Raw genomic sequence first — 26,301 nt, forward strand, 5'->3', positions numbered from 1 at the left:
TAGCAATAATTAGAAACTTTTTGAGAGATTTAGGTCCTCTCACTTAATAGCCGGGTGGGCACAGGGGTTGTAACATACAATGCAGTCAAATAGTATAGGTTTTTCTGCAGTGGACTGCATTCTTGTGGTCAAGCTCTCCTCATGTTTGTTCCAGCCTTGTGGAGATGATCTGCCTTTTTAGGAGATTATTTTCTTTTCTATTAAAACTATAGAACATCTGAGGTTAATTGGTGACAGGAAAACATTTGTGGTCTTGGGTCCAAATCCACAACATTGTTTTTGTGATATTCTGATAATTCTACCAAATATAATACTTGTGAAATTTAGAGGTCTCATGAGTGCTAACCATGAGCCCAAACAAGATTTTGGATACCAAAATACCACCACAAATGTCTCATTAATTATAAATAGTATAATTATAGCATTGGAAAGGTAAGACACATAAATGTAAAGCAATAAAACCTAAGCCTTCCTAATTACCTTTTGTTTTGGCAGGTCCATTTACCCACTGTAAGTTCAAATTAAATCATTCACCTTCTCCTGCTGTATTTGCTGTTGTTTCTCCTACCACTTAAACACTTTTCAGCAACACCTAGTTCTAAATTTATCATCCTACTGGCCTAAAGGAGCTTTTAATCCTGGGCCCATGTCTCTTCCAGGTAACCTATAGCAAGTACTTCCAGGTTTCTCTGTGGCCATTTGGCTATGATTTCCCATAGAAACATTGTTGAGTGTTACCCTCAGCACTGAGTTATGCTGGGGAGGACCAGACTAGATGCTGTCCTTAATGGTCCTTGAGTGGTTACAATTCATTGCCCTCTAGTGGGTTGGAGAACCACATTAACCTTAACATATACTGCTTTTATTTATTTATGGGTTTTATTTGACCCAGGACTACACTGGATACACCTCTTGTTGTTAAAATGTCATGTTTGTTTTTCATTATTTACCCATTTGGGTTTTTGATTATGGAAATTAAGGTTTTTACATTGTTTTTTTTTTTCATTTTGGAACTTACTGATGATTCTTAAATATACATGGCATTATTTTGTTATTTTTATGGGAGCTGCCATTTGTTTATTCACTGTCTTGGTAAAAACCTGGAAACTTTGCGGTGTATGCACCTGCCAACCTGTCATTATCTGAGATTGTGGATTTACTAAACCTCTCTGTGTTTGTTTGTGCTTTAAACTTTGATTTTTGGTTCTCGTTTAGGTTCTGACTCTGCATTTTTTTCTGATTACTTGATTATGATCTTTGCTTGCCTCCTGACTACATTTTTTCTTCTGATCATTTATTTTTTTGCTGCTAGTGTTTTCCCCTAGCAGAACACCTGATAGTTAGAAAAGTTCTCACTACCTCCCAGTCCTTCACAACAGCTTCTCTCCTACTGTACTCACACTGGTCAATCACAACTTTGACTCAACTCTGTATCCTCAGATCTCCAAACACTGCTCTCCATGCTATATTTTGCTTACTTTAGAGATGTATATTGTAAACTATATAAGTTCAATTCTATGCTTTGTAATATTGCTTTCCTTTTTATTGTTTTTTGACAGTAAAAATTAATTATTTTTGAAATTTGAAATGTCTTTCGCAATGTCATGCAATGTAGGATATGTCATCCTATTATGCATGTAACTGCATACTGTAGGTGTCGAAAGTGGACTCTCTGGATCCTGCAAATATGACAGCAATAAAATACATTTGACACTATAATATGCAATATACTATATGTATGTGACATCACCAGAACATTATTGTGTACAACTGTGTAGGTGTTCAAAGTGGAAACATTAGGTAGTTACCAAAAAACAAAATACAAACACACAACCTTTACTTTATACTGTGGATTTTTTATAGTGAACAATGTGTTTTTCAAGAAGTGGGCTAAACCTTGCTTATTTACATAGATTTCCTACTATAGTATGTGGCCTGCAGAGGGCACTCCTGATTCCCAAACCTAACACAGACAGACATAGGACACAAGTTGGACACACGCTTTTATTTTTTTCCCCATGGGAAACGCCTTCCCCCATTTCCCACCTGTACAGCACTGTTTAAGCACACCAAACACAGTCCGGCACAAAACTCTTTTCTTCATCTTCTTTCTTTCTGTATCTGCCTCCACTCCTTCTGGAAAGTTTTGACTTCTTCCACTTGACTCTGGTAGAGTAGTGGCCGCTGGCTACATTTATAAGGCACCTGGAAGTGCCCCAGGTGCTCATTGACCTACTTCCGGGTGTGGCGGAAGTGCTGCACCAAAGGGCTCAACAATTCTCTAAGGGGGCTGACTTTTAGTGCTCCGGGGGAGGTTATGGTCTGGATAGGCTCTCTTCCCCAGACCTTCCATTACAGGGTGGCCCTGGCCATCTGCTACAAGTATTACTGGAAGGTGAAGTGACTTCTTCCGCGCCACCCAGTGTGTCAGAAGGAGGGAATACTTTGTAGTACATTGTGATGTTCTTTCAAGCTGAAAAATGAATGGCCAATAAGTATGGTAGATACCTGACAAGAAATCTTGGGCCTTTTTAGAAGAAATACAGGAGAAAAATAAAGAAGATGTGAAAATGTAAAAAGGCCTTAATATACTGAGACACTATAACTGAGTTTCTCCTGGACCACTACTACATTCCCCCAGTTTTCTAGATATGCACTAAATATGTTAAGGTCGGGGTCAGTTGGTTAGTTATTATAGCCCTGTTTGGTCGGTGAACAAACAGGCAATTCAAAGGTTTTACGAGCTAAAAGCTCCTTTTATCCATGCATGAAAACATTCCAAGCAAAAGGAGTCCTTCAAAAAAGTTTAAAATACTTATGTGGAAACAGAGAATAAATAAAAAGGTTAAAAAGGTATCATAAAGTGGCTCCTGCATTCTGGGAGCTGACCCACCATCCATGTGCCTTGGTATGATCCTTAAATATGTTCGTGCCATGTGCTGAGGTGAGCAAGAAGTCAAGATTTTGGGCTTCCAGAAGCCATTGAGGTCTGTAACTAAACCAACAGATATGATAGCATACTGTATATTGTATCATTTGTGCCCAAACAGTAGGTTCATTAAGTAGGAGTTCAAGGTTAAGAGGCAACCGCCATCTTTTCAAATGAGTCAGGGCCTCCCAGATGGAATGCATTGTGGTCCTTTAAAAGGAAGAGAACAGGGTATCAGGTGACACCAGCAGTCAAAATTGTGTAATTGTGACTTTCTTAAGGCGATGTCGGTTAATGATAATGACTAAGATAGTGACCCAGATCTGACTTATATATTCCCAATATGTAGTTATTTACCTCACTGTGTTATAATAGGTGTTTTCAATTCTTTTTGTGGGCTTTTAGTGAATGATTTGGACAAAGTAAGTGGCTATTCTTGCAGCATGTTTTTCACTTTTTATGATGTTTTCTCAAAGCTAGTGGTTATCACCTGGTTTTGCAATCAATTTGCCATAAACCAGAGGTCATTTTACCATCTTTTATTGTTGATTAATATAGATTGATGTTTTGTGATCAATAAACACACTACTTACATTTTATGATGAATTCTGAACACTTATGCACCATGTCTGCAAGAATTATCAATATATGGACTTGCAGGGACTGTGGTTTCATTGCAATAAACCTTTCCTGCCACTAGTCAAGTGGCTACCAGGTTGCTGAGACCTTTTTTTCTTTTTTGTTTAGAACATATCAGGCTATATTTAGAATCATGTATTTCTTGTTTATGTGCTTCAGCCTTTTGTCTGCTTATGTTTTTCTCAATTTTTTGTCACTTAATCACCTTCTTTTTTTTTTTTTTTGTTCTTTATTTCGCCTTATACAATTTCTTGTACAGTGGAACCTCTAGATACGAGTTTAATTCGTTCCAGCACTGAGCTTGTATAGCGAATTTCTCGTATCTAGAACAAACTTCCCCATTGAAAATAATGGAAATCCAGTTAATCCGTTCCGCACCCCAAATATATTAACATAAAAATCCTAATTTTCCTAACAAATAACACTGATAAATTTATATATACTGTAGTCTACCTTTAATAAATAACACTGGTAAATAATATAACTGATTATTAAAAGAATCAAAACAGGTGTCCAAAGTGCAGTAGAGCATTCAATAAATCTTTAAATAAATAATCCTTAAAACAGTTGTGAAGTGGAAGTTTAAAATACACAAGAATAACAATCCTTTAACACGAGGTTAAAACGTCAAAAGGATGCCGTCTTTAAAAAACAGATGACAATCCCCGGTGCTTCTTCTCTGTTAGCGTCTCACCTGCGGGCTTTGCAACAGGAGAGACACTCTTAATGCAGCTGACCTTCTCTACACCGTCCTGCTTCAGCTGTTTGGCTCACCTGTACAGCTCACTGTTCAGCTACACGCGAGCCTGCACTCGCTCGCTCTCCCGCACCTCCGTTCTCTCTCCTCTCTTTTCTTTCACTTTCACTTCTTGTTCTTCTTCTTCTTCTTGTTCTTCTTCTTCTTCTTCTTCTTCTTCTTCTTCTTCTTCCGCCTGCCTGCCTGCCTGCCTGCCACCTCCGTTCTCTCTCCTCTCTTTTCTTTCACTTCTTCTCCCCCTTAACCGGCTCGCGCTTCTCTATATATGCGGGGAGGACATGGCAGCTGCAGCCCATCAGCCACAGGAACAATCATGGATGTGGGCAGTTTCCCACCTGTGCACTTAAGTGAGAAACGCAGACACCGCAGATCGCGGCTCGCAACTGCTACCACGCCCCCTCGCTAAGCCACGAGCTATACCCACAGCCTGGCTCGTGGCTCGTTACGCGAGCCAATGCTCGTATTTAGATCAGAATTTTTCGCTCATACTTTCCTCGTATTTTGAATTTCTCGTATACAGAGGTGATCGTATCTCGAGGTTCCACTGTATTAGGAATTTGTTAGTTTTCACATACCCCTTGGGGTCAGAGCGCAGGGTCAGCTATTGTACAGCGCCCCTGGAGCAATTGAAGGTTAAGGGCCTTGCTCAATGACCCAGCAGAGTAGGATCTCTTTTGGCAGTGACGGGGATTCGAACCGGTAACCTTAGGGATACCAGTGCAGTGCAGATCCTTAGCCTCAGAGCCACCACTCCGCCCACCACTCTGCCCTTCTTTGTTGTGCTTGACGCTCAGCAGGTGTTATTATTGGATTTTTTTTTCCTTCTGCCATGTCACTTAACTTTGTGAGCACTTTGCTGTAATAAACACACAACCTCAGGTCACTTTGCAGAGGTTGCCGCTACCTAAACATGTATTAATTTCCAAATCAAATCAGGTCAAAAGCTTTTGAGTAAGACCAAGATCATGGTTCTAGTCCCACTAGTTTGTGAGTAATTGTGTGACAGACAGACAGATCTTAGCATTTGCAGTATATAGCATACTGTATATGTAGACAATGATGAAAATCTTAAACCTAGGATAAAAAAATACTGACTTTTTCCATCTAGCACATATAAATGTTTGATATATCACAGTAAAATTTAGCAAGCCAAGATATTAAATTTCTAGAGTCAAGCCTTTCAGCATTCACTGTCCTTTACCTTGGTATCCATGTTGCTCATTGTTAGTTATTATTATTAGGTTTAAGAAAAAACACACACAACTGTAAAGTGTTGGAGCACCCCTAGGCAAACCCCATACAATTCAAACAAAACATGAGTTATAAACCCATTGAAAAAGAAAAGAATAACACCTTTGCAGATGCGAGTCTCAGAGTTGAATATTTGAAGACAGCAGAGCTTCTCTTGATAAGAACTTCCGGCAGGAAGTGGGTGAACACCAGAAGTGATGTCAAGGGTGGAAAAGCCGTCAATCTACCAGTCTGTAGAAGGAGGAAGAAATAGGATGGCTCTGTTTACTAACATCTTATGTTCCAGTGGGAAATTACTATTATCCAAGCTTTTAAGCTGTCCTCAATGCACACGTGTGTGACATAGGATATGACCAAAGAAGTAAGTCCCATTGACAAAAAGATGAATTAATAATAAAATAAGAAAAGAAAGTTTAGATATTAAAACTACAAACATTTTTGAATTTCATATGAATGTAAACTTCACACCACTGTGTTTTTCTGATTACAGAATAAGAGGAGAAAGAAAAAAATAAACAGCAAATGAATTAATGAGATCAGTGAAAGGTAAAGTGGCTCACTTATTGTGAAACTGTTGGGAACAAAAGCCTGCAGACATAGGAGGCTCTGAGAGCTGAACTTGGAAAGCACCGCTGTATGGAACACACGGCATCCTCACGCAAACTGAGGGAATTTTGACCTGCCAATTAATGGCTTTGGGATGCAGGAGAAACTGGAGACCCTGGAGAAGCCCAAGATGGGAGAATGTACAGTAACACTGTGCCATGCATACAGTGAAATCATTTTATTTGCTTTTGGATTCTAGTTGGTTTTTTTTTCCTTCTAAGAGCTACGTTGTAGTTCATAGAAGGCAGGAGGGCTCCAAGAGAGCTAGAAGATAATAAACACACAAGTTTCTGTTAACATTTCTCTGGACAGAGTTTCTTATATTGTAGGCAGTGTGGCTTTTTTGAAAGCCTTCCAGGCGAGGCAGACTGTCTTGGGCAAGAAAAGAAGTGAGTCTTCTTCCTATGTATATATTTTGATTGCTTATCACCATGACTATAATAAATCTGAACTGCTGCGTGGAAACTTGTTAGTAAAAGTCATAAAAAATTTCTAGACTGTCTCACTGCTTTCAGGCACCTTTCATCCAGATGTTTTTCTCTTGCAACCTGGGCTCAGACGGCCAGAAAAATTAACTAGCTCTTCATAAAACGTCAGCTTTCACAGCTTTAAACTTGGTGAATTGGGGATACAACATACTTTATTTCTTACAAGGTCTATCTTCAGCATAAAAGTGTGTCCAAAGAATTGTTATGCACCGTAAAAAAATGATAAGCATAGCTATAATTCCATAAAATGGTTAGGAATTAATGAATCTTCCACTATATTAATATCTACTCTAAAGTGTCTTGTGCCCTTATAGCATACATACATACAAGATCACTGTTCTAACAAGATAAAATGGCTGCAGGAAGACATATTTAAAGATATACTTTTCTGATGTTGATATATTTTTTCAAAGATTAAATGAGTGTGATTGTAACAAGTAGCACCTACTATGACTATGTTAACAAAATGATTTGCTTCTTGTCAATGGATAAATAGCTCATATACCTGGTGTTGTGACAATGAACTGACAGGTAAACCTTTTGAACAGAACCAGGAGATGTGCGTAGAAAAACAAAAAAGTGACAAGCCAGTAAATCACAATTAGAAACCAAAGCCAATATGTAAGGTAAAAATTGAGGTTGAAAGAACAAGCAAGAGGTCAAAACTGAACAAAACAGAAGAATATTTAGAGCAAGATAGAGTTTTGGGAATTGTTTATCTCATCATGTTGATTATGAACAAATCATGACATCTATGAAGCTTGGGGAAGTCAAAATGATGGCGATTAAGGACCTAAACAATGTTCAAGATTTTGCAAAAGTAAAACACAGCACCTAAACTCAAGAAATGATAGAAAGAGAATCCTCAACCTCAAAAACTCCCAATTCAAGTACAAGATAATACTATATACTATTGGACTTTTCCAGTGCTTTTAACACAATTCTACCTCATCGACTCAGGAAAAAGCTCAAGGTGTTGAATCCTGATGCCCCCACAATCTCTGATCAACAGACAACAGTTTGTGAGGCTGATAGACTGTGTTAGAAATGGTGGTGTGTAATACTGGAGCACCACAGGGAACTGTCCTGTCTCCCTTCCTGTTCACCCTCTACACAACAAACTTCCAGAAAATTACCAGTGTTTGCCTTCAACAGAAATGTTCAGATGACTCGTCAATCATAGGCTGCATCTATAATAATAAAAGGCAAAGCCCTCACTGACTGACTGACTCACTCACTGACTCACTCATCACTAATTCTCCAACTTCCCGTGTAGGTGGAAGGCTGAAATTTGGCAGGCTCATTCCTTACAGCTTACTTACAAAAGTTAGGCAGGTTTCATTTCGAAATTCAAAGCGTAATGGTCATAACTGGAACATATTTTTTGTCCATACACTGTAATGGAGGAGGCGGAGTCACGTATCGCGTCATCACGCCTCCTACGTAATCACGTGAACTAAAAACAAGGAAGACATTTACAGCACGAGTCACACGCGGGAACGAAGGTAAATTACGTTAATTTTTGACTGTCTTTTAATACTGTGTGAGCATACATATTAACACATGTGCAATTAAACGTGTGCATTTACGGGGTGATTTCTCAGGCTTAAAAGCTCACCTTTTATCAAACGCGGGAAGAAAGGTAACTGACGTTGTTCACTGTCTTTTAATACTGTGTAACCATACATATTAACACATGTCCAATTAAACGTGTGCATTTACGGGGTGATTTCTCAGGCTTAAAAGCTCGCCTTTTACTAAAAAGGTAAATGCAAAACTATTTTCAATCAGTTTATTGAAACGCTCCTGTTAAGGATTGCAATAACATATTCGCGAGATAAAAGAACGAAGTAGGGGGAAATGGAGGAACAGCCGCAAACAGCGAAGAGCAAAAAATTAATTAAACAATTGACAACGGAGCGAGTTAAGCATACAAGCATGTTCATAAGGGAAACAAAGCACGGTGTAAAACGTAAGTTTAAATTAAGTTAATAGAAACGCTCCCGCTGCGGATTGCAATAACATATTCGCGAGATAAAAGTTTAATGACAAGACACGAGGTATAAACGAAGCACACGCCGTGGTGCAACGTTAGGGGCAACAGTTTCAACCATTCTATGATCTGCTTCTCGCAACTGAAAGACGGCACATGGCGGATGTTAGCCGACTTGCTGACCGCAACGTTAGGGGCTTCAACTATGGCGCTGACGCCATATCTCAGTGCCAACACTTTGCAGACTGTACTTAAAAGACACGCCCTCCTCACTGGACAGTTAAAAACACCAATCAAACTAACGATGACATCAAGTATTACCCAATCAAAAGTAGGAAAGGAGGCATCTTCATAAAATGCGTGTGGGATGATTTGCATGAGACGCTGCTTTAAAAAAAAAATGATAAAAAAAATACGGGATAAATCCCGTCCAGTATTGATTCAAAACGGGACGCGCAATTTCATTCTCAAACGTGGCACGATTCCGTATTTTAAAGGACGGGTGGCAACCCTACAGTGCCAGGTAACCACCCATACAATCAGATTGTGATTCAGACTAGGAATGCAATGAATGTAATTACCCCGATCTACATACAAGGTGAAAGTCTTGCAACATTCAAAGATGATGGTTTGGGATAATTAGTACTTATTAAGTACAACATTGAACATAAAAGAGCTTATGAAGCCTTGAACCGAAAAAAGCAAGATCTCAGAGATCGTAAAAAAAAAAAAGGAGGTAATGTCGTTTTACTCGCTGTAGATTTTACTCAAACATTACCAGTTATTCCACGAGGGAGACCAGCAGATGAACTCAACGCGTGTTTAAAATCCATGCTTCTCCCACGGTCGGTTATATGTCGCGTGTTCTCAGGTAGGTACACCAAAAAATGTATACATTTAAGCATGTAATGGGCAAAGAAAAAATGAGGTATACCCGAAGGCACTGCAGTAGTACTCAATGTAACTTTACTTCTTAAATGTTAATGTTTTACTGTTTAATAATTTATACGCTTCTTTTATATTGTTCAAATTCTTTTATGAAAATACCAGTGACAGCGCAATGCACGATAACATAGAGTGAATACACCATACGCATCTGCCCACGGCCGCCCTGGTGTGCGCAGATAGGAGTTGATTCTAAAATAAAATAAACATAAAAAGAGTAATACATTCATCACCTATAAAGCGGATAGCAGACGTGACGTATTATATGTGTACCACATTTCAAGTCAATACGTGAAACGGTTTGCAAGCTACATGTGATTTAAAATCCTGGACAGACCAACGAAAAGCCACGGTAGCAAATTATTGAAGAAGATTTTACTGTTTAATAATTTATATTTATATGAAATGTGCTTCTTATATATTACTTCATATTCTCATATGATAATGATGTTAATGTTGTTTATATTGATTTCTATGTTATTGTAAGTGCATCTATGTGTGTATATGTATGTATGTATGTGTATATATATATATATATATATATATATATATAAAAAATATATATATAAAAAATATGTGTATATGTATATATAATATATCTGTATATGTCTGTATATGTGTGTGTATATGTGTATATGTATATATATATGACAGCAACACTCATAACAATGACAACACAATTACATTGACAATCATGTTACGTTATTTTTAAAATGTTTCCTTTACTTTTTCATAACCTCTTTAACACACTACTTCTCCGCTGCGAAGCGCGGGTATTTTGCTAGTTAATAATAGAGACGAGTCAGAGTACAGGAAGGTTGTGAAGGACTTTGTCTTGTGTTGTGAGGACAACGTGCAACTCAACATCAGCAAGACAAAAGAACTGGTCGGACACTTCCAACATGCCAAGAAGCCTATGAGACTAGTCACCATTCACGGGAAAGACATAGAAGAGGTGCAAAACTACAAGAACCTGGTGGCTCACATAAACAACAAACTGGACTGGTCTGACAACACAGTGGCACTGTACAAGAAGGGCCAGAGCAGACTGTACTTGCTAAGGAGACTCAGGTCTTTTAAATTGTGCAGCAAGCTGCTGGAAATGTTCTACCAGTCAATGTCAATGTATTTATATAGCACATTTAAAGCAACATAGTAATGCTGTGGCCAAAGTCCATAGTAGCCAGTGTGGTGTTCTACGCTGCAGTCTCCTGGGGAAGCAACCTGAGCTTATAAGAAGCACAATACCTGAACAAACTTATCAGGAGAGACTGCTTCATTACAGGGCAAACTCTGGTCATGCTCAAAGCTGTTGTGGAAAAGGGGATGGTGGCCTGAAAAATCCCTTTAATCCCCCATAAGAGGTGATTTCTTGGAAAATTTTTAGCCACAGGCTCTTTTTACCATGGTGTGCTAAGAAGCACCTCTGGTAGTCTTTTCTGCCCACTGCTCTCAGGCAATTCAATGCTTCCTCCCGATGCACTTGTTAAGTTTATATATTTATTTATCAATCGATTGATTGGTTGATTGATTGGCTGTATTTTCTATTCTGTGAGTCTGTGTTTTTGTTTTTTATGTTTCTGGTTCAGCATGCATTTGACTTTACTGATGCAATTATTACATTTTTATTAAATCTAATCTATCAAATCTAAAGTAATCAGCAACAAAACCAAATCATCAAATCAGGCTAACAAAAGTAGTAGCCAGAGCTCATTTAGGGCCTAAGTGAAGCACCACTAAAGAGCGTTAGCCCCTTGTAAGTGGGATTACATCTTGCCTGAGTTGCCTCGAAAGCTTGCATATCGTAATCTTTTAGTTAGCCAATAAAAGGTGTCATTTTGCTTGGCTTTTCCCCTTGTAAGTGGAATTAGGGTTCAAGAACCAAATTTCTGGGTGCCCTATCATTTACAAAGGTCTCTTGTAGGGAATGTTTATTCCTGAGCTTGAAGTGAAAAGCCAACAAGGCTATAGTAATTTGTCAATTGGGTTTGCTTTTGTTTCAATGTGCTATTAATTTTTCTTCTGTTTATCCCACTATTTTACAGTATATGTATGCTTGCATAGGCACCACCGTTTTGTATGTTTAGAAACTATGATGCTGCCTGCTATCTAGGGATGTGATTCACATGCCATGTGACCTATGACCTCATGATTTACAAGATGGCCAACAACATTAAACAGCATTTGAAAGTAAAATACCTTTTGGTTAAGGAAAGAAGTTATGAATGGGGCAGGTACAAGATGCAGCATGTGGAAAGGGGCGTGCCAAAATGTGGGCAGGGTTAAATATTTAACTCTACCTATAATTCATAGACATCACACGTTTGGTTCCTGTTGAGTTCCACAGGAAACATGTGACCTGCATGCAGATGATTATGACTGCATATTTATGTAACTTAGCTAACTTGACAGATAGTCATTATTTGACTCAGATAATCCTCCCATAACTCTAATCTTAACCATAGTATAACTAGGTATATCAACATTACAGTTGTTGTAACTGTGTGTTTAACTCAACTCACGTTTAACCACACCCTATACTGCAAGCTGCAGTGACGGGTATTTGAATGAGTGTCACAGTTTAGAATATTTTAATTTTTTTTTCTGAGCTTATTCTGTGTTGTGGGAGATGGCCAGTCGTTCATCCCGGCCAATACCCCAGGCCACTAGATGGAGCCCTCCCTGTAGCATGGAAGTGCCCCAGCAGGGAATTATGGACAATGGAGTTTTTATTCCCGACCCTGCTGGACACTGTGGGGCCCACCAGAGGACGCTGCAGGGAGGCTCAAGGATTTACATGTGCCCTATAACCCGGAAGTGCGTCTTAATTACCGCGACAGAGGAAACGACGTACTTCCAGGATGAAGAAGGAGAGTTTTCATCCGACCCGGAAGTGCTAACTAGTCACATGGACAAGGGTTTAGAAGCACTTCCGGGTCATGGACTATAAAAGACTGTGGGAATGGAGGATTGATTGATTATTGATTTATTATTGTGTTATTTATGAGTATAGTGGAGTGGAGTGTGCTTGGTGCACATAATTATTATAAAATAAAGTCATATTGGACTTTTATCTGGTGTCTGAGGTCTGGTCTGAGGGTTCAAGGGGTCGACAGTGCCTCTATCTTTCACAGTGTGTTTTTGTTTCTTTTACTTTCACATTATAGTTTTGAAGCATGCAGAATTCATCTGTGCTTCTAAAATATGTTTGGATCTGTTTTTAAGACATTAATATTCCAGCTTGAGAAACTTGTGATGTCACTGATGCAACCACATAAAGGTCAGACCCGAGTTATCCAGGATTGGATCAAAAGCAAAACTCTTATGTGTTTGGTATGTGCTTCATAGGGAAGGAAAACAGATATCTAGTTTCTTGAGTTAAACCGGGAGATACGTGCAAAAGGCAAAACAAGCAAAAATAAAAATAAAATGAAGCGGCCAAATTCCAGATGAGAGGCAAAAATCACAGTCAATACACAAAAAAAAATCACAAGAGAATTCAAAAAGGTAAAGAAGGTTTTATCTGCAGATTGGATAAGGGTGAGAGCAAAAGGCTAACCTTTTTTCCTGTCTGCTGATTAATTCAAGACCCAGCCCCTAGAAACGTAGGACGTGACCCTGACAATGGTACACAAAAATGGCTTCCATAACAGGAAAAGGCCATAATACCTCAAATTTCAGCACTAATCATGAAATTAGTGCATGAATTCTGGGTAAAAGAAACTGCAATAATATTTTTGAGTAATGATTTATCATTTGTCGATTATCAGATAAATTTTGAATGACTGTTGAAGGCCTGTGCGTTGGAGCTGGGGAGTCCTCTACAGCGCATCTTCAACCTGAGCCTGGAACACGTAAGAGTCCCAAGGCTTTGGAAAACATCTTGCATCACCCCAGTCCCAAAGGTATCACATCCTAGTGAGCTGAATGACTTCCGGCCTGTTGCTCTGACGTCACGTGATGAAGACCATGGAGCGGCTGCTGCTTCACCACCTGAGGCCACAGGTCCGCCACGCCCTCGACCCTCTGCAGTTCGCATACCAGGAGAAGGTGGGGGCGGAGGATGCCATCATCTGTATGCTACACCGATCCCTCTTCCACTTGGACAGAGGCAGTGGTGCTGTAAGAATTATGTTTCTAGACTTCTCTAGCGCCTTCAACACCATCCAACCTCTGCTCCTTAGGGACAAGCTGACAGAAATGGTAGTAGATTCATACCTGGTGGCATGGATCGTGGGCTATCTTACAGACAGACCTCAGTATGTGCGTCTCGGGAACTGCAGGTCTGACATTGTGGTCAACAACACAGGAGCGCTGCAGGGGACTGTACTTTCTCCAGTCCTGTTCAGCCTATATACATCAGACTTCCAACACAACGCGGAGTCCTGCCATGTGCAAAAGTTCGCTGACGACACTGCTATCATGGGCTGCATCAGGAGTGGGCAGGAGGAGGAGTATAGGGACCTAATCAAGGACTTTGTTAAATGGTGCGACTCAAACCACCTACACCTGAACACCAGCAAAACCAAGGAGCTGGTAGTGGATTTTAGGAGGTCCAGGCCCCTCATGGACCCCATGATCATCAGAGGTGACTGTGTGCAGAGGGTGCAGACCTATAAATACCTAGGAGTGCAGCTGGATGATAAATTGGACTGGACTGCCAATACTGATGCTCTGTGCAAGAGAGGACAGAGCCAACTATACTTCCTTAGAAGGCTGGCGTCTTTCAACATCTGCAATAAGATGCTGCAGATGTTCTATCAGACAGTTGTTGTGAGCGCCCTCTTCTACATGGTGGTGTGCTGGAGAGGCAGCATAAAGAAGAGGGTCGCCTCATGCCTGGACAAACTGGTGAGGAAAGCAGGCTCTATTGTAGGCACAGAGCTGAACAGTTTGACATCCATGGCAGAGCCACGGGCGCTGAGCAGGCTCCTGTCAATCATGGAGAATTCACTGCTGTCACTGTCCTGCTCCACTGACAGACTGAGGAGATCGTTCCTCCCCCACACTATGCGACTCTTCAATTCCACTTTGGGGGGTAAATGTTAATATATACAAAGTTATTGTCTGTTATACCTGCATTTTTATCACTCTTTAATATTGTTTTTTATCAATATGCTGCTGCTGGAATATATATCTGGTTATTGAATTAGGCTGACTTTTAGTCCTTCTATAAAATACAGTGAGAGACTATCTTTTGAGTAATCATCAAAGAGAAACTTACAGAAAGATTCTACTTTCAATTTTATTTCCTTTTCGGAATTTCAAAAGATCTCTGGTCTCAGAATTAATCTGAATAAAAGTGTACTCTTTCCAGTGAATTCTCAAGCATATAATATTAGATTGGACACCATACCTTTTATCATTGCAGATCAGTTTAAATACCTAGGGGTAAATATCACAAGTAAATACAAAACTCTTTATCAACAAAATTTTGCCGTCTGTATGGAAAAAATAAGCAAGACTTGCATAGATGGTCAACCCTTCATCTCACTCTAGCTGGAAGAATTAATGTTGTTAAGATGAATATTCTTCCTAAGCTTCTTTTTTATTTCAAAACATTCCAATATACATCAATAAATCATTTTTTAAGCAATTAGATTCCACAATAACCTCATTTATTTGGAACTCAAAACATCCACGTATCCATAGAGGACCCTACAAAGACCAAAGGCAGAAGGTGGCATGGCTCTACCTAACTTTAAGTTTTATTACTGGGCAGCAAACATACAAGCTATAAAAACCTGGACACAAATAGATGAACATACACAGGCCTGGTCCACAATAGAAGTAAAATCCTGCAGTACTTCTTTATATTCCCTGCTTTGTGCCCCAATAAATGCAAGTTATTGGCAATATACTAACAACCCAATTGTGCTTCATGGAACCAATGTAGAAAGCATTTTAAGATGGAGAAGCTTTTATCTGTGGCACCTCTGCAAGAGAACCACCTCTTTCAACCCTCACAAACATATGCAGTTTTTAATATTTGGAAAAAATTTGGGATTAAAATGCTTAGAGATCTTTATATAGACAACATCTTTGCATCCTATGGACAATTACGTTCCAAATTTAACTTTCCAGCTACACATTTCTTTCACTATCTTCAAATTAGGAACTCTGTTAAACAGAACCTGCCCGATTTTCCTCATCTTGCACCCTCGTCCATGCTGGAAAAAATATTGCTCAATTTCAAGGACTTAGACACCATCTCTGCAATATATAAAATTATTTTACAGTCCCTCCCTTTGAAAGATCCAAGAGGACAATGAGAAAAAGATCTCTTAATCAATATATCAGAAAAGGAGTGGAAAGTAGTAATGCAGAGACTTCACTCGCGGTCCATATGCGCAAAGCATACAATTATTCAACTCAAAGTTATATATCGAGCACATCTGTCTCGCCTAAAACTGTCCAAAATGTTTCCAGGGCAATATCCAACCTGCAAAGGCTGCAATCAAGTCCCAGCCTCACTGGATGACATGTTTTGGGCCTGCGCTAAATTAACATCATTTTGGGCCAAACTTTTTAAGTGCCTTTCAGACAGCCTTCGTGTCACAATCCCTCCTTACCCATTAACAGCTGTGTTTGGTGTTCTTCCAGATGAGTTTAAAGTGGAGAAGGACAAACAAACGGTGATTGCATTCACTACACTTTTGGCACGCAGACTTATTTTGCTAAACTGGAAGAATCCTAACTCTCCTCTTTTAAGTCAGTGGGAAACCAATGTTTTATACTATTTGAAATTGGAAAAAATCAAATACTCAGTTAGAGGATCTGTACAGAGTTTTTTTAAAACCTGGCAGGATGTAATCAATAAAATTTTAGAATAAGCTCTTAAAGCACCGAGGAAGCAGTTATCTCCACATTTCTTTTTCTTCTCCATTCATCTCTACTGGCCTATTAAACTCATCAATTTAGGTATGTTTACAAGCCTTAAGTTTTACCCCGTTGGCCATGCTCTCTCTCTCAGGGGTGGGGGTCGACTTGTTTTTCAATCCTACTTTTTGTAAAAATTGATCGATTTGTATGAATGATTACAATAAAATTAATAAAATTATAAAAAAAAAATGCATTCAGGTGGTCACATGGGTTCAGATGGTTTGCCTTGCTGTGTGCGTGCCCGAGGGTGGAGGTGCCAACATCCTAGTGTTACTCCACCTCTGTAAATAGCATCAGATTAGTTGCTGGAACTGTGGTGGGTTGGCATCCCGCCCAGGATTGGTTCCTGCCTTGTGCCCTGTGTTGATTGGGATTGGCTCCAGCAGACCCCCGTGACCCTGTGTTCGGATTCAGTGGATTGGAAAATGGATGGATGGATAGTTGCTGGAAAGTAGAGGCTGTGAGTGAATTTAGGGCCAAGAGAAAGTGCAGGAAAGTTACCTGAGTAGAGTGTAGGAAAGTTAGGATGGTTGATTCATTTGCGTGTTGGCATGCAGGCACACAAGAGTCTGAACCCCATAATATAGTCAGTTTCTTCCTGATTTAAGCACATTTAGCAAACAAGGGTAAATTAAGACTTCTACAGGCTCCTGTGTGACTTGGCTCCTTAACATTGAGCTGATCATACTTGTAACAATGCAGTGTGTAGATACTTGGGCGCTTAGTGCAGTGCGGTATTTCTCACTTTTGATTTCGACAAAAGACTTAATCGTTTCATCACCCCCAATCATTTCGGCACACAGATACTCGATTGTGTAAATGAACAGGGTGTTAGGGAGGTTTAGCAAAAAAGTCTCTTGCTGTTGTGACCTCCTGGATGTACAGTACACCAAGAATGTCCTAATAGTGGATATGCCCTTGGTCACCAGTGTAGCGATGTGTAGACTCATTGGAAGAAATCTGAAATTCATCGTCTGGGATTGGTTGCAGAAATCCCACAGACATATAAAATGACACTGTAGCCACTAGAGGCTGTTCATTTTTTTGTCTTCTCGTTCTAGTGACCTTCTGAGTGCTCTGTTGGAGAGATGGTAGTGCAGTGTCTGCTGTTAAACTTCCATAAAGTAGAGGTGGATGCTGGGGTTGCATAGTGTGCTAGCTGTTGGCTTATTTTTATTGATGTGTGTAGTTTTATTTTTCTTTTTGTGATTCTTTTCCTTGAACAGCTTTAATTATAGAAGGAATTGAAAAGATTTGGATTTTCTTATTATTTTGGACTGTATATTTTCGCTTCTATTTGCATTTATAATTTTTGGATGGTGTCATTGCGCCCTCAGTAGAGGGTTTCTCATTGAGTGCAAACGTGAATATTGTCAAAGTTTCTTTGCAGCCTTTGTTGATTTTTGTAAAGCGTTTGATTCAGTTGATCGAGCTGTCCTATGGGATTTCCTGAGACTTTGCGGGATCTCCTCAATGTGGCTGGATATCATGCTGTACACTGGTACTGTAAGTGCTGTAAAGATTGGAGGCAGAACCTCTGCGTTTTTCCCAGTCGATTCTGGGGTTCATCGGGGTGTGTTCTTGCTACTCTGTTCAATGTTTGCAAGTACTGGATGTTGGGCAGGGTCATGAGGTCTAGAAGCTGTGGGGCATCTGTTGGTGAAGAGAGATTCACTGATCTTGACTTTGCCAATGATGCTGTGATCTTTATGGAGTCAATGGAGGTTCTGATCTGGGCTCTTGGGAGACTGAGTGAAGAGTCTGAGTGTCAGGGCTTGTGAGTGTCCTGGATAAAAACCAAGGTCCAGGCCTTTAATGACCTCTTGGTCATTAGCTGTCAGCATCAGCAGTTTGTCTGTATGTGGAGAGAGTGTCAACCTCAGAGAGATTTCCTTATCTCAGCAGCAACATTCATGTCTCTAGTGACTCTTCTTATGAAGTCAGTAGATGGATTGGGAGAGGATGGTGTGGTCATGAGGTCACTGGAAAGCGTGCGGCACTCTGGATATCTAGGCAAAAGGATAAAGTTCCAAGTCTTTAGAGTCCTGGTACTTCCTGTTTTGCTATACAGTTGTGAGACATGAATGGTACTCAATGACCTAAGATGAAGATTGGACTCCTTTTGTACTGTGTCTCTTTGGAGAATTCTTAGATACTGCTGGTTTGATTTTGTGTCACAGAGTCCCGAATAAGACACATTAACTAAATTGTGAGGAAGCGTCAGTTACAGTGCTACAGCTATGTTGTCTGATTCCCCGAGGGTGATCCAGCTCGTAGGATCCTTATTGTTGAGGACCCAAGCGGCTGCACTTAGCCAAGGGTACACCCACGTAACACCTGGCTGTGGTAAATAGATGGTCATTTCTGGAGAGTGGGACTGGACCAGGATCCCGAGCTGTTTTGTTGTATGGTGGGTGCAGCAACATGCTGTACCAGCGTATGCTCCCCAACCTGGCCTGACCTGACCTGTCATTGCACTTGAACTCATTTTATTCATAACTGATTGCTGACACATGACTGATTTTTTGGCACTGGATAGAGTAAACAGTTTTAATATTTTTCTACATCTACTTTGTCTCTGTTTCTCTCTACCACCCTGGTTTTGCCTGGTCATGAACTACAAGATCCCCACGGTGTAATTGCACTCTGGTCCAAGGAGCATAGAGCATTACTGGCGGTTAATGATGAAAATGACATTGGTTCGGATTAACTAGTGACAAAACTGACTGTTGGTGTCTTATAAATATTCAAGCATTGTTCAAGTGACCATCAAAAGAAATGTAAAGGATCAGAGAAGGATAAAATCAATAAACAGATCCCAGGCTTCAAGGAGTAAATCTTAAAATAATGTAGTTGAAGTCAAATTGTGATGAAACATGACCTGGAAGGCCAACTTATGGTAAGCACACTGCCATTTTGTACCAAATGTGTTTTCATATTTTAATCCTCCATGCCATCATAAATAAAAGTCTTTTGATTTACATTCAGCCCCCTGTGACCCTGAATTGGATTAAGTGGGTTTAAGAATGTTTTGTTATGCTTTACAATCAGAGGCCCAGCACCATTTTATTGCAGATTCTGGATGATGCCAATAGGTAGCAGTGTTGCAACACTAAAAACTGAATAATCTTCACAGGTTATTTCTAAATGTGTGACTTTAAATTTGTAAGCCATCTTCTAACATCTTCCAATGTTTTTGAATATTTTTCTTACAATTTAAAAAAAAATCAAATCATGAATCATGAAAAGACCTCTGCTATCCAGGTGTCCTTGTGGTATAGTGACTAGTTCTGCTACCTTTTCAGATTTACTGGCCTGAGCTTGAATTTCAGATCCAGCCACTACTTTTTGCCTGCCTAGGTTCTTTTGTTCTTCTTCGTCTTCATCCTTTTCCACTTCTATGTGGGATCGATATACTTGATCTACCTTCCCCAAACAGCCCAGACCTGCACCTCATCGCCATTCAAGCCCTTTTACTTTATCCACCCAACTCCATTGTGGCCTCCCTTGCTTTCTCTTTCATTGTACTCCCATTTCTTTCACTTTTTTGCCCACTTACTCATTCTCTCCACATCACATGGGTCTTTTCTCTGGGTATTCTGATTTTCTTCCTACATACCAAAGACATTTGTATTACAGTAACTGGTGACCCTAAATTGTCTCTCTATAAAGCCCATGTCACATTCTACAACTTCTGGTTTTTGGGTATGTCAGACTTGCCAACCGCTATCGTTTATCTTGTCAATTAACATTGAAAAAATCCTGGGAATATCACATTTTTCTAGCCAGAGTTTTGCTTGTGCCTTTTTCTGGCAGCCTATAGTATGCTACCTGACAGAGCCAGTGCTGTATGAAGGGCTAACAGGTACAGCAAATTTAGCTGCAATTTCTGCCATTTTTTCCAGCACAAATGAGCTTCTCCATTGTTTATGAGATCTAAAACATGTGTGTTCCTTATTTCTTGTTGCAGCATTCTATGTATTGTACTTCTGGATAAGAATTCATTGGTTGTCAACTTTCATGAAAACAGAGCCCACCCATATGACTCAAACCTATCTGATTTTGGCAGAGTGAGTTGAGTTGCGTTGCTGGTTATGTCATACTGCATGGCTGTCCTTGACAACTGCATATTGTGGCTGCCTCCAACTCATTAAAATTAAGTAAATGAAGGCTGAATGTCTGAAAATCACTGATTTAACGTGACATGGCCAAAGCTGACCATGCATGTTTGCATGAGTGGACTGTGTGATGGGACCAGAATCCCATCCAGAGTTTGTTCCTGAAGCTAGCAGATTGTGTTATTAATGTTAGGTTATTATTCATCTGTCAGAGCTTTCTCTTAGCTTCTGTATGTCCTGACACCAAGGTTTTGAGTGTTTCTTTGATTCTTTCCCAACAAGTTGCACCTTTCAGTCCAAGAAGGAGCCTATGCTATTCTCTGACATTTCTTTTTGGCAAATGGCTTGAACTGGAAGCTGCGCGACCTCAGATTCAAACACCCAGACAATACTATCGTCCATTCATTTTCTAGCCTTCCTAATAGATCATGCTATTGTGTATAAGAAAATGTCTGCCTATATTTTAAACTGTGTTTAGAATACCATTTGTCATGAAAGACACTATATAAATGCTGATTCAGCCATGGCCTCATTAATTACAGAATACATTATTTAGAGGTGAGATATGAATTTTTTCTGTCTTTATGTTGGGTACTAAATAAATGTAGGACTATGACGTGAATACTTTTTATTGCAGTAAATATAACTTCATGAGTCTGCAGAAAACTTGTAAGTACAAAAATACGCAACTTTTCTTCCTGATTCCACAATAACCATACACATAATTGTAGGGTTTATACATTTAGATACAGTAATAATACAGCAATATTCAAAATGCTTTGGAAAATAAAATATCTACATATATATATATAGATATGTATATATTAAAAAGTTCTTTAACATATCACAATAAAACATCATACAATTTTTCATTTGGCAGCAGTGATAAACAATTCTATTTACAACAAAGCCATCGACAATACAATGTACATATAAGGGGAACATTTTTATAAATATTCATTGTTACTAATATTAAACTGTAACTGTCTCCAAGGTTTATATATTCACAACAGAAAAGGTAAAGCTGTATGGGCTGTGTGAACATTGCCCTATTTACAGATACATTTACATGTAGTAGTTTCTGACTTTCCAATTTGCATCTAGACATACGACTCTTCCGCAAACAACAGCTGATCGAAGTCTTCAAACTTTGGATCACTGCATCTCTTACTCTGCCACTCCCGCTTGCTTTGAATGACGGCACGAGTTACCTCCTGTGCCTTCTGCACACAGTTCTCCATGTCAGTCTGGAGGAAGTACTCCTGAACAGCCTGATTTGCAGCTGGCGACAAGGCAAATTTAGGATCAGGATTGTCATTTGAAGGTTCTGTGTCACTGGAGGTCTTGAGTTTATGGCTCTGAGAGCGCTGTGGTAGTTCAAATTTGACCTTCTGAGCAGTAGGTGAGTGACGAGCAGTACCTGGTTCTGAGCAACGTCGGACAGCTGCACTTTTTTGGCATTCTTCTGCTAATGTAAATGAACGAGAGTGTTGCCTCCTCGTAGGGTAAACATGCAAAGAGGAACTTTGCCCATAAAACATAGCTTGTGGGATTTTGACAATATTTTTTTCTGATGATGAACATTTTTCAAATTTGAGCATTGGTGGCCTCAATGAAACAGTGTTCTTGACCACTTTCCTTGTGCTTAAATGGCTTCCAGCTTTACTGGTCATTGGAACAGCTATTGCAGTTGATTCCTTTTCCCTCCCTTGCAGTTGGTAGAAGGGGACATTGATATTCTTCTGTTGAGCTTGATGAACAGCTTCCTGGTATGAAGGTAATCTGCTGAAATGCCTTCTGCCCACTTCATATGAGGTGTCTTTATTATAAGGTTCGTCTTCACTAAAACTATCAGTTAGTTTACCTTGAGGTTTCACGTCCTCAACAAAGTGTGTCCTGCCCAAACCTTTACTTTTCTCTTCCTGTTTACTTCTCAGCTCTTTGTTTCGAAGAGACCAACTTCGGCTCGATGGAGTGCTGTTCTTTAGCCACGAGTTGGGGTGGAGGGTCAGTGGGCTTTTCTGCAACATCCAGTCGGGGCCTTCCTTTGAACAACAAATAGCATAATTATTTTCTAGCACAGGGGATGAACATGAGGAGGAATCTGAGTGATGCTGGGAAAATGGTGAGCACAAGCTTGGGCTTGTGGATTGCTGGGTTAAAAAGCTGATGGGGACACAGGTCTCCGTGGGAGTGAAAACAGAATAGTCAGAGTACTGAGAGAATGCACTGTCTAAGGAACTCATAGAAGATCCCGAGGGTGAGGTTCCCGGGGAGGACAAGCTGGAACTGCTTGGGGTTGGGCAGAGGTTTAGTCTGAGGGGAGGCGGTGGCTTCATCTTGAGTCTTGAACCATTCTGAGCATCCTTTCTCTCGGAACTGGAATTTACACTTAACTTATTTAAGTCAATACCCATATTCATGCTTCGATTAATCAACTCTCTGCCTTCCAGCTGTAAAGATCTTAGCTGCTTTAGATAGTTCTCTTCATTGCTAGCAATTAATGCATCGTAGCTAGCTTTTCTCAAAACAGCCTCGTGTTGTTCAAATTGCTCCCCATTGTCAGACGTCAAGAGGCAGATACTGGGCTCAGAGCATCGCCTATGTCTCCTTGAAACCTTTGGAGCCACAGTATCCTTTTCTATACATTCACACACTCCCTTGATTTCTTCGGTCTCTGGTGAAAACCTTCTGGTTGTTGACAAAGGGGGAAGCTTCACATAAACACGCTCTGCCTCTGTCTGTTCTACATCACAGTCACTTAAGGTGATAACAGAGTCTCGGCTACGGTTGTCTTGGCCACATTTACTTCTTAACTCTGAAAAAGCACAGTCACCATCATCATTGAGCTCATTCTCCAAACTGTCATATGAGGAGTCATTCATTTGAAATGAAGAAACATCTAGAGGGAGAGAAAGAGAGAAAAGAATGTCATTGTTACTGAATGTCACTTAAAAATTCTGTTTCAAACTTCCATCAGAGTGCCAACAGCCATTGCAGAATCCATTGTGATGAATTAACACTTTATGTCTACCCAACCAAAACCATTTTGATCAATCAACAACGTTGTATCAGAAAGGTTAATTGGCCTAAAGCTACGTTAGGGCTAAAGCATTTTTACATTTACATTTTTTGCACATTCATCTGAACCCTTTTTGTAGATCTCTATGTCTTATTATAGTTTTTTTTAAAAAAACAATTTCTATCATCATTTTCCAACTAGAATCCTGTTTTAGAATGGATATACAGTATATATTTTGCATTCTTTCCCTGATGCCATCTTTTTATTATTGCATGCCACCATTATGAGCAGTAATTCCTTTGGCATTTCTGCACAACAACACCCAGAGGTTTGGGTTACTGACCTCATTGGACCGACCGAATAAAAGTGCAGAGTCACACACTTCCTGGTCATCCAGTTTGCAGATAAATCTTTGATTGTGCAAGAATGGTTAGTGTTGACGTATTTGTTTCAGTAAAAGACTCTTGTCTGCAGTGGATGACTGTTATATCCCCTTACAGATAATTAGTCTAAAGCCGATGTCACATTACATGACTTCTAGTTATGGGGTTTCTCAACAACAACATTTATTTATACAGCACATTTTCATACAGATGAAATGAAATGAAATTCAGATTTTTTTGAACCCACTTAGTGATCTCATTGCCAGACCATGTCAGTTTAAATGACTGAAAATCGTTGCCAATGTCACCTTTACTGACTGAGTGATGACTTACCGACACAGTTGTACTCACCCCTTTTTCTGACCTCCAATAGCATGCTACCTGAGGGATTTGGTTCTATACGAAGGGTTAACAGCCACGGTAAGCTCAGCCGCAAACTCAGCCCTTTTTCGCTTTGCGCCACCCACCATGACCTGTTGTCTATTTGGGGGAGGAGCGAAAGCTTTAGATTCATCAAAAATTTCGATCTCTGGTTTTTGATGGATCTTGACATTTTAGGGTCCTCTGATACCGAAATCATCAATATCTTAATGATGGGCATGCATCTGTCTGTGTGTCACAGTTTCTTGAGGACAGTCTAGAGCTAAAATGGTTGGATGGAAAAATACCAAACTCAAAACTTAAGTCTGTTATGAGATGACAATGTGCTGATTAATTTTTAAGCCAAATCTTGCAAGAGAAAGAGGCATTCTCGGGAAACCCTCAAATACTGTAATTCTGCAAGTAATTATGAATGTTTATCATCAATTGCTATCATAATGACGTATTTTATGATTTGAAAGATCAGCATCAGAGTGGTAAAAAATTGCTGAAATGTTATATAGAATACTTTGGGTAGTTGGTTCCTAGGGCGCAAAGCCTACTGACGCTCATGTCCAAATTTTTTTTCTTGATTGTGTGTCATAGTTAAAGCATGCGACATCAGACACACAAGCTTCTTTTTTAATTGCAAGGTCCAGATTTCATGTTCCTTATTCTTGTTGCAGCATTATATGCATTATACTTCCAAGTGAGCATTCAATGGTTGTTAGCTTACATGCATTCAGCCTACCCCTACGATTAAAGACAAAATCAAATTTCTTTGATTTGCTTGGAGTGAGTCACTGGGTATGTCACATTACATGACTCCCTTAACACGAATGTGTGCAAAAGTCATGTAATGCTGTAATGTATGACAAAAATGTATATTTGGCCATTAGTTTTATTAGTTAGTTGAGTATGACACCTTTCAAAATAATTCCAGGTGCCCCGATGTATACAAGGCTGATACAAGGCAGCTAAAGTTCCTTTTAATAATATGTGTGGCTACTTTGGCTGTGAGTGGTGAATCAGCAAACACGGAAAATTAAGACATTTCAAGTGAGGTATTACAGAAAAAAACTGAATAAACAGAATCTAGGAGAGACAAATCAATCAGATGAAAATACTAAAAAAATGCCTTCATTATTGCATTATTCAGTAAAATAAATCAAAAATAGTAGGTAAAAAATAAATAGCCTCAACAGCAGCACACTAGATTCATCATTAGTATAACCGCTAAACATTTTTGGACAAATTATGAATAATGTAAGGGAGAAAGAAATGATCCTTAGAAAAACTGAACATGGCAATTGTGACCAAAAACAGGATCAATGGATAAAGCATGTCTGCCAGAATTTATCGATACATCCTTGTGAACTCATTCTCAGATTACTCTTTCCAAACAAAGCACAGTCAACCAAATCTGGATGAATCCTTTGAAATTTTCTTGCTGTCATTAATAATGCTTCTGATAGAATTTTCAGGCTTGTCACAGAGGAATGTGAAATGGTCACGGGGTAACCTTTTTGCACTGCCTTGGACATGTTACTGTCATGACAGCTGCAAAATGACAAATACATTATGAAAATGTGATGTCTTGGGGATATTTAGAGTAAATAAAAATTATATTCTATTTTTGAAATAAATCAAATGAAACGTTTCTATATGACATAAGCACTAGAATTAGGGGTGTTCAATATGCTGCAGAAGTGACTGGTCTGGATTAAGGTTTTATAGCCCTTCCTAATACTAACCCTCTCTACTTATCTCCCTGGTGTCTAGAATTTGAAAAAACTGGTCGAACATACCGAATCACATGCAGGCCAATACTGTTTAGCAAAAAATATTAACCAGTGATGTGTGAAATGAATGCTTAACCCAGCCACAGTGGATGCACAAACCAGTGTGTTTCTTCAAGCCGGTCCCAA

The 26,301-nt window shown here is 39.5% G+C and overlaps 1 protein-coding gene across 3 annotated transcripts in view; it reads right to left on the reverse strand.

Moving 5' to 3' along the window:
• Nucleotides 1–21,219: 21,219 nt before the first annotated feature.
• The window catches only part of arhgap20 (Rho GTPase activating protein 20), a 138,571-nt gene continuing 133,489 nt past the window's right edge, over nt 21,220–26,301 (reverse strand). For all 3 annotated transcript variants that reach the window (XM_028800609.2, XM_051926173.1, XM_051926174.1), the window contains exon 15: nt 21,220–23,510. In XM_028800609.2, coding sequence (XP_028656442.1) covers nt 21,709–23,510 — 1,802 coding nt within the window. In that variant the 3' untranslated portion in view covers nt 21,220–21,708. The remainder of the gene's footprint in view (nt 23,511–26,301) is intronic.

The sequence above is a fragment of the Erpetoichthys calabaricus genome, chromosome 4 (assembly GCF_900747795.2).
Source record: "Erpetoichthys calabaricus chromosome 4, fErpCal1.3, whole genome shotgun sequence".
Taxonomy (NCBI): domain Eukaryota; kingdom Metazoa; phylum Chordata; class Cladistia; order Polypteriformes; family Polypteridae; genus Erpetoichthys; species Erpetoichthys calabaricus.